The 8,974-nt window shown below is 41.2% G+C and overlaps 1 protein-coding gene across 2 annotated transcripts in view; it reads left to right on the top strand.

Moving 5' to 3' along the window:
• The window catches only part of ANKRD29 (ankyrin repeat domain 29), a 41,279-nt gene extending 32,545 nt beyond the window's left edge, over positions 1-8,734 (top strand). For both annotated transcript variants that reach the window (XM_019547054.1, XM_019547051.1), the window contains 4 exons: positions 4,166-4,264; positions 4,824-4,919; positions 6,414-6,512; positions 8,083-8,734. In XM_019547054.1, coding sequence (XP_019402599.1) covers positions 4,166-4,264; positions 4,824-4,919; positions 6,414-6,512; positions 8,083-8,166 — 378 coding nt within the window. In that variant the 3' untranslated portion in view covers positions 8,167-8,734. The remainder of the gene's footprint in view (positions 1-4,165; positions 4,265-4,823; positions 4,920-6,413; positions 6,513-8,082) is intronic.
• The last annotated feature ends 240 nt before the right edge of the window (positions 8,735-8,974 follow it).

The raw sequence follows: 8,974 nt of genomic DNA, 5'->3' as shown, positions 1-8,974 counted from the left end.
CTGGGGCCTGTGCCGTGCCTCTCGCACTTCCTGCGCTGCACGCCCTCTCAGGCTGGGGCCTCAGCCCCTATACATCGAGCGCCTCTATGGCACTTGCTCTCCATGCCCACTGCGGCACTAGAGTCCCCAGCACTATGGAGCCCTCCGGGACTCTCTCTTAGTCCTACACCTGATTGGGGCTCAGGTGGCCACAGCTATGCCTGGCCCCCAGGACCACCGTCTCGGTCCCTTGCCCTACTAGGGCTTCTCTCTCATCTCACCCCACAGGGCAGGGGTCAACACCCCACAACACACGCGCCACTGGCGCAAACCACTGTGCCCGCCCAGCACTGCTAGCTGTGCTCTGCTGGGCACCAGGAACCCCTAGATTGTTGGGGAGCTCCCATGAGGCCTCCTCACACCCGGTCCTCCGGTGTAACAGTAACCCAAACTAAACCATAAGCCTGCCGGCCATAACATAACAATAAGCCTCCTGGCTAAAGCGTCTACTCTAGGCCCACCTGGCTGTCTTACAAGGCCTTCTAATCAAGGTCCTCTCAACCCTCGCCATGGCGCAACCCCTTGGATGGTGCGCCACTCCTGCACCTCAATCTGCCAGACAGGAACTGCTAGCTAGGCTTTGGCCTAGCTGTTTATAAGGGCCTGACCCTTTTGGTCATGTGACCAGCCTGGTTGCCCCAGCAACCCACATCTGTGCTGCTTCAGGGAGCTTCAGCAGCCCTGTCCCTACTGCTACATGAAAACAAATAAAAATGACAGACATTTCACTTTTGGGTCAAGAAAGCAAAATATTAAAACGTAAAGATCTAGAAGCTCATCTGATCTAGACTGGCAGATCTCCATTAATGCCACCTCTCACCAGCCGAGGATCTAACTCTTATAAGTCTAATTATGCCAGTTCTGCGCCCCTGGAGCTACTTAATTGGTTCAGGGATATTATGGCTGCTACCTTATTTGACTTTTTCTAAGAATGAAAAAAAACCAAAACATTGTGGGATATTATAAAGCCCAGAGACACAAAGCAGTCTCCTTAACTATGGGTAAGATAAAGGGCAGCATAAATTTAGTTTATAAGAAAATGATAGGATATGGAATGATCTGATATAGTCAGATATAGTTTTATTTACTTGCAATCAAATAAGAAAATAAAGTTTGAAATATGTAATGTCTTTAAAACTGTATTTACCAGTATTCGAAATATAAAGTTCTGCTTGGTATAGAGATAGGAAAAATACAGTAGTCATTGAAAGTAAAAATATATTAATCATTGGATAAAATGGATTGAGACCCATACTGTGTGGAATGTTTTTGTTCCAGCAAGAGTGAGGACCACATCCATCTTACTGAACCATAAACCCTCTAGCCTACATAGGTCCCTTCTTTGGTTGCCCAGAGGCCCAGCCTCATAAGAAAGGATTAAGGACAGTGCCTGACCTGTGGTATGGTGGTAGAAGTCCTATGCTGAGAAATCATTATTTGTAGAACATTTTTATGGCTAGTTTGCCACTTTATGGTGTCTTAAATTGGGTGCCAACGTAACATCCTTGCCATTCATGCCATGATTAACATGTTAATTATGGCATAAATGTAATGCATAGAGGGGCCTTAGACACAGGTAAGTGTTCATAATGGTTGTCTTTATGTAGTCATGTAGCTGTCCAGCTAGTTCATATCTTACTCAGTTGACATGTGCGCACTTACATGTCCACACTGAAGGGAAGTAGAACTGCCACCTTATACATAAGTACCAAAAATGTCATTTGCGTCACTAAAAAACTTCCTTTTAGATGCACAAAGGGAAACAGAATTCCATCTAGAGTATGCAGTAAATGTTCTCTATGTAGAATTCCTCACCCTTATGGAAAGGATCTTTTCAAACTTATACCACCCATCTCATGGCTCTGATGTTATGTCTTAGCTCCCTCTGTTGGAGGTTGTTTAGACTGTCATCAAACACTCAATTTAATGAGGGGGATATCACGGGACACTGGAGAGTGACAACCTTTGCTATCACTCTTGTGCACTTCAGTCATAGTTTTAATCATACAGGGGAGGCTTTGAATTTTATTTTTAAATTGCGAAGAAAATTCATTGCATAAACAGGGTGGGTACTTGAATGTGGGAAGACAGTGGTATCAGGAAAACACTGATTACTGCATACAGAAATTATGCAATGATTGGAAAAGATCTTTTTCTTTACTGTATACTGGACTTTGATTTGGAGTCATGATCTCAGGATGTGTCTTTGCTCTTTTTGTGCATCCAGAAAGCAGAAATGTGAAGCCCAGAAACCACCAAAGAAGGGATGCATAGGTCTTTCTTCCAAGAGTGGTGAACAATTAATATATAGAAAGCAAAGTACTGCACCAGTAATCATAGGATCTTGATAATTTTATCTGTAGTCAAGCGGGTTCTTGGCATGGATGAGAAGAATAATCTTCATGATATTATGTCCGGATGAAAAGTTTTAATTGAAAAAAATAATGTTTTTGTATTGCAAACTTTCACTTTAGCTGGTTTCTTGGGTGCCTAAGGGAATTAGGGATGTAAATACCACTCGTATCTCATCTGAAAATCCCAGTTCAATTTTGTTATGCTTTGTTCTACAAAGTCTACAAGATACACCGATGCATAGAATAGCTAGAGAAACTGATAAGCACTGGAGGAAATAGTATGTCAATCCAACTTAATTTGCCAGAGTTGCAGTAAGACTAGGGTGGCCATCATAGAGGACAGTCTGGTTGTCCTCTGCCCCCTATTGATACAAAACCTGATGCCTTTATGTCCCCTATTTTTCTTCAAGAGAAAAATAGAGGACATAAAGGTGTCGGGTTTCGTATCAATAGAGGACAGAGTAGGAGAAAAGCAGAATGTCCTCTATGATGGCCACCCTAGGTAAGACATAGACAGGCAAACTCTTGTATGTGGCTTTTGAGATCCATAAGAGCTCTGCATGAGCAAGGGAGTCCTGCAGTAAAATGCATGTCAAAGATCAATCAGTTTAATTCAGGGGCCAGCAAACTACAGCCCAAGGTCTGGATCTAACCTGCAAGAGGGGATCTGATTTGGCAGAGGGAAATGTTCTCTTGGAGCTGCATTGTGCCACCTCTCTGTAGCACTCCTTTCTGCTTGGAGCATGCTGGTCTGCAGTGTCTGAGCTTACCCTGGTTGCAGGGAGGCTGGGAATCTGGCATCTAGCTAGTGTGAGGGGGGAAGACAGAGATTCCTGGCTTGCAGTCATGGCCTTGTTGTAAGCTTTGGCCTGCGCTGGTGAAAAGCTGTTGACCTCTGGTTTAATCTATAAAGAAAAAGACAGAAAAAAAATAATCCTGATTCAATTAAGCAATATCTGTATCTGCTGCTGCTTCAGCCCCCTCTTCCAAAGGCTACTGATCATATTCCAGCTTCCCGGAATAGTTCCCGAGACTAGTGTATATGTGGATGGGGAAAAAAAATCATAAAACTTAAATTCATTTGGAATGTGAAGTTTATTTCCAGAGGTTTTCTGTTTCAAAATGTAAGTAGTTATGGAAAATTTTAAACTTAGATGTCTGATGTTACATTCTGAGAAAAATCTTTTCCAGAAGGGTTGAGTTAACAGAACGTATGAGTACTTAATGCCACCTAAAGTTGGGTACCTCATTGCCTGGCTTTAGGCATTCAAGTTCGAACATTTTTCTGTCACCTTGTCTCAGAGTCACCTACTGAATAGTTCCTTAGAACTATGTATGTGTTTGAAAGGGGTGCTCTGAGTTTTTTCTTTATCCCTTGCCACTTCCAGTTGCTCACAGTCTAAAATTCTGGCTGCAGAGAATAACTTCCCACTCTAACTTTCAAACTTTCTTGTGTATTTGAGATGCAGTTGGTGAGGGACTTAAAAATATCAAGGAAAATACATTTGTATACATGCAGAGTAAATTTTTCAGGTTGCTTATTCTTGGGAAATTACATGTGATGCTTCCATTACATAACAATAGGAGATTTATAGCTAATACACTCAGCCATTCCATGTGCAACTGAAATTGAAGCTATGTCTAGCTGTTATGGCAGAAGGATGCTATTAGAATGTAATTTGACCCCTTCTACCAGTCAGAACCTAACTGTAAGATGCCAGAAAATAGTATGTCAGCAACAAAGCCTATTATCAGTCTTGTTTTGCTTGAAGGATGGGACAGCTCCATTGTGGATAGCATCACAAATGGGTCACAGCGAGGTGGTGAGGGTAATGCTGCTCCGGGGAGCTGATCGAGATGCCACACGGAATGTGAGTAGCTCTTGGGAAAATGGAGGCAGAGAGCCATTGCAACTTATTCAAGGTTACACACAAAATCTTTGGTGTACCTGGGAGAAGGATCTTAAACCTTCAAGGATATACTGGGGTTGCAAGACCATCCGCATGGAGGCCCTTTACCTCTGCACTGATCATATGTTCCCCCTGGACTCCCTTCTGTTTGTCAAGCAGTGCAGTTCAAGTGATGCCAGTGGCTGTCCTTTTCTTTATGTTTCTAGGGCTACCTTTTCAGGGGAATAGAAGTAGATGGAAAGGCCAAGTTCATACAAATTCCCAATATAGTTGAAGAGGGGGAGAGAAAACAGGATTCACATTGCCCCCATATTTACCCATCCCTCCACCTTGTTCTCTCCAAATCCTCCCCAATCAAGGACTCCTGCAGACCTTCGTCCCAGGAATCCCTGGAATAGATGGCAATAGACCCAGTGCTGTAAATGGATCACAGCATGAACTGAGGACAAATCAATCTTTCCCCCATTTTGAGCATATGAAAAGCTGTCAAAATAACTGAACTCTTTTTTCTCAATCAAAGGATGGTACAACTGCTTTACTTAAAGCTGCTAACAAAGGGTATAATGATGTTATAGAGGAGCTACTCAAATTCTCTCCTACACTTGGCCTCTTGAAGGTAAGTATGTGAAGTATGTAAATTAATAGTATATGGACTTGGGGAGGCAAAGACCAGACTCTCCACTGGAGTTGTCATTGACATCAGTACAGAAGCAGTGCCCTGATGTGATATTGATTTACATCATTTTCCATAGATTGCTATGGCTCACAAGTGAAAGATAATATAGGATTCAGGCTCTGGGAGAGTGAGAGAGAAAGAAATGAAGTCTATGCTTTATATTTTGGTATTGTTTATATATGAACAAAACATTAAAAAAAACCCCAAACAACCCAAGGTACTGAGCTTTAGGGAGAGGAGGTAATCTAGGCTGCAATTAGAATTCAGTTTTGTTTTCTGTCATCTTACTTCATTTTGAAAATAAATGGATTGATCTTTATATTGCACTTTTGGTGCTAAATCCTGCCCTCAATTGCACTGATGTCACCAAGGGCAGAATTCAGCCTTCACCATAGCAAAACAGAATTCTAATTCCAGATTTGATCTTGATTCTCCTTGAGTGAATATAAAAGCTTTGAAGATTATATTGGATTGTATATAAGCTTCTTTTGTGTGCTCGTAAGTTCAATGCGCAGACATAACTAGTACAGTTTTTTAGCCTCCACTGTTGTGGGTGTAACTAACATGACTTGGATCTCTTAGTGCTTGATCAGCAAATATAACCTGTTACTCAAAGTGTGTTTATTTGGCACTATGTAGTGCTATGTAGAATTGCTCGGGTTACTCAGATGAATTAGCTTGTTTAATGCCAGCCTGAACACTAGAAGCAGTATAGGCACATCCATGTGATGATCTAGGATATATTGAAGCTGAGGAGTATTGAGCATCCTTCTCAGCAGGGTAAACTAGCTCAGGTGTGGATCATTGTGCTGCTCCCAGTTTTTCCTCAGCTGGCTCATTTGTTGTGCTGTGGAAACATAATTCTTAGATAGATGGAGTGGCAGTCACTTAATTTTTAATTACAAGTGTGAAATTGCACCCACAGTTATTTGAACTTTCATTCTGTGAGTGGGGGGGGGGAGGGAAGGCAGCAGAGAAGCATATGGCCCCAACTATCCAGCATGTCTATATTTTTCCAGAGCATTTATATTAATCACCAGGGAAAGGGAAAAAGGCATAGTCAGTTTGGCTTTACTTTATCTGTTGTGATGCCATTTTGCTCACTGATGGCTGAATCCTGCCCAGCTGAAGCTGATCTTTGGGTCAACTGCAGGTTCTTTCACATACTTCTATTCTGCTAAAACTGTAATTTTAAAAAGACTACTAATTTCCTTGCTAGTGTGAGCCTGGCTTCTGTGTATATTAAGGCCCTAAAATGACATTTATAGTACTTCATAGATCCATTGTGCTGTAATAGTTATCAGCCCCCATGTTTTTGATAACCTAAGAGCTATTGTGTTATTTCTCTTCCTCATACATGGATCTGTTCTTTACTGCTGTTTTCTCCCCTACATACACTGTACAAATGTGTGGATATTTATTTGTATGTTCTAGAATGGGACTACTGCTCTCCATGCAGCAGTTCTGGGTGGCAGTGCTAGAGCAGTAGCATTGCTTTTGGAAGCAGGAGCAGATCCTAACGTTAGAAATAAGGTATGTTTTGATGCATTGTACAGAGTGTGTTAAAAGTCTCAGATGACAAAACTAAACATTGCAAATAAATGTAGTCATTACAAAGAAGATTTCAACAAGGTAGGGTGGTGGCAGTCCATGTTTTTTGCACGTTGTCCTTCCAGTGTGTCTCAACACCTGAGCTGAAGAAGCCAGTCTCCCTGGCCATTCAATCTTTGGTGTCTAAATACTAATTATAAGAATGCCACATAGGACCATTATCTATCAAATATGTAACAAAATTGGGCCTGAGGAACAGGAGTTTTGATAGGATTCAGAAGGCTTTGAAGCACAGAAATATTTGCCTCTGGGGTTTTGGAGGAGGCTCATCTGTAACTGAAATAATAGCTTAAAATTAAACTCATCCTGTCACTTTCAGACTTCACAAGCCAGGGCTCTTGAAAGGATTCTGCTTCCTGAGTGCCTGTTTATTAATATGTTGGTCAGAGCTAAGTAAATGATTCCCATACTTTATCATAAATCTTCTTATATCTTACATTAATTCCATTTTTTTCCATGTTTGCAACTGTTTGCAAATTAGTTTATTTCCTTGATTCCATTATGTATTGGCAGTTGTATACTGAAAAACTTCTGCAAAGGTATTTTCCTTTGTAGTTAGTCCATGAGCTGTTTATTGCAAATAATTGATATCAAGCTGGGTTGGTTATTGATGATTCAGTCATACTATTTTTTTTGTTCCGTGATTAAGTGAATGAAAGTTTCAGAATCAGAATGTGATGCAAATATTTTGTTTATCCAGTCATTCAGCAATGCTTTCTGAATATCCTCTAGTAATTGCTGCAAATAGGCTGTTTTTTATGAAAGTTCCCACCAATATGTATTTGTTGCTGTGCAGAAGAAATGCGATGCAAGCACAGATGCTGCAAACTTTAAGTTTTAATTGAGTGAATATTCACATAAAATCTTTTTAAAGTAATCGCCTGGTTTACAGTTCAGAAGGAATTTTATGATTCTGTCCATATCAAAATAAGATACAGATAGATTTATACTATAATATAGATCCATCTATACTATTTATATGCATTTCACTAGGTGGCAGCAGAGTTAACAACTCAAGACAGTAGCTCATGTTTTATTAGCCCTATGAGGGCATGGCAGAGTAAGGCTGAGTGCACTTTAGGGATATTCAGAATGAAACTGCAGTGTGTGTGAGGGAAGGGTCAGGTCTAAGGTTGAAGAAGGTCTGCAAGCTGAAACTCCTTTATGAGCAATTCGCAAGGACCACGGCTCTGTTCACACTACACACTAGCCAGTGGAACCTGGATTAGATAAGGGAGTAGTCAGTATCCAAAGGGCAGAAGTGTGTGTGTATTTGCATGTGTGTTTGATTGAATCACAATTACTATTACTTTGAATTCAGCCTACGGATTTATCTTAACTCATGATAGCTGGAACACAGCCTACATGTAAATACAAATGCTTCTTTATTGGCCTAAGCCTAACAGCCGTTTCTCTAGAACGCTAATGCTTTTAAACTCTGTTCTGGATACACTTCCCTCCCCACTTCTAACCATGGTGGTTCTTGTTTCAGGCAAATGAACTGCCAGCCGAACTAACAAAAAATGAACGCATCCTGCGGCTCCTCCGAACAAAAGAAAAGCAAAGGAAAAGCTAAGAGTTCTGTATCAAAAGTGGTTTGGCAGTGGTTTATCCACACTAGTACTAAAGCAAATCTGTTTTTGAGAATGGTTTATTGAAATTATCTTTAGCCTTTGTTATGGATTCACAGTGCTATAGGGCCCTAGTATTAAACCAAATAGGGCCTTTGTTGTGGACTTCAGTGAGAACAAGATTTGATCCCAGTCTTTTTTGCACTATAGCTCTGCCTCTACTTACAAATCCTTGCAGTCCAAGCACTTCTATGAGCTCCTACATGTCTGTAGCATACTTCATACCTTCATATAAAAGTGCTCCGGCTATTTTACATACATTCATAGCACTGTTATGATTGCACCCGCTGTGATCAAGTCCTGTGACTAACTGATTCTATGTGCTCCTGTTAAGTGTGAATCACTCAGTCCTTGTGTAGAGAAGCATATGTTTTCCAGCTGCACTGATTCAGTTGTCCCACAGTGCTTCAGCCCATCCTTCAGTAACTGCTCCAGCAGTTTAGAGCTCCAGCTCTGTCTGCCCTTCCCCACCACCTCAGATTTAAGAGGGAGCCAAAGGGTACTCATCTGTGCTGTGCTCTGTCCTGTGCTGTAGAGAGCCTGTGGATACAGAACAGACCACTGCAGTGTTATTTACAGGATCTTTGTATTGCTAAAGGGAAAACAATACAAAACTTATTGGAGTGAAAGATAGCAAATCTACCAGGGCATGTACACATCCACATTAGTAACTTCAAGTTGTGTGTTAAATGAATTTACGTTAACTGACCTGGGTTTGCCATGGCAATGAGAAAACTGCCTCAGCTGCTGCTT

The sequence above is a fragment of the Crocodylus porosus genome, unplaced genomic scaffold, assembly GCF_001723895.1.
Source record: "Crocodylus porosus isolate Cpor-Errol unplaced genomic scaffold, CroPor_comp1, whole genome shotgun sequence".
Lineage (NCBI taxonomy): Eukaryota > Metazoa > Chordata > Crocodylia > Crocodylidae > Crocodylus > Crocodylus porosus.
Note: the sequence above shows the minus strand (reverse complement) of the source record. Positions and strands in the feature narration are given on the sequence as shown.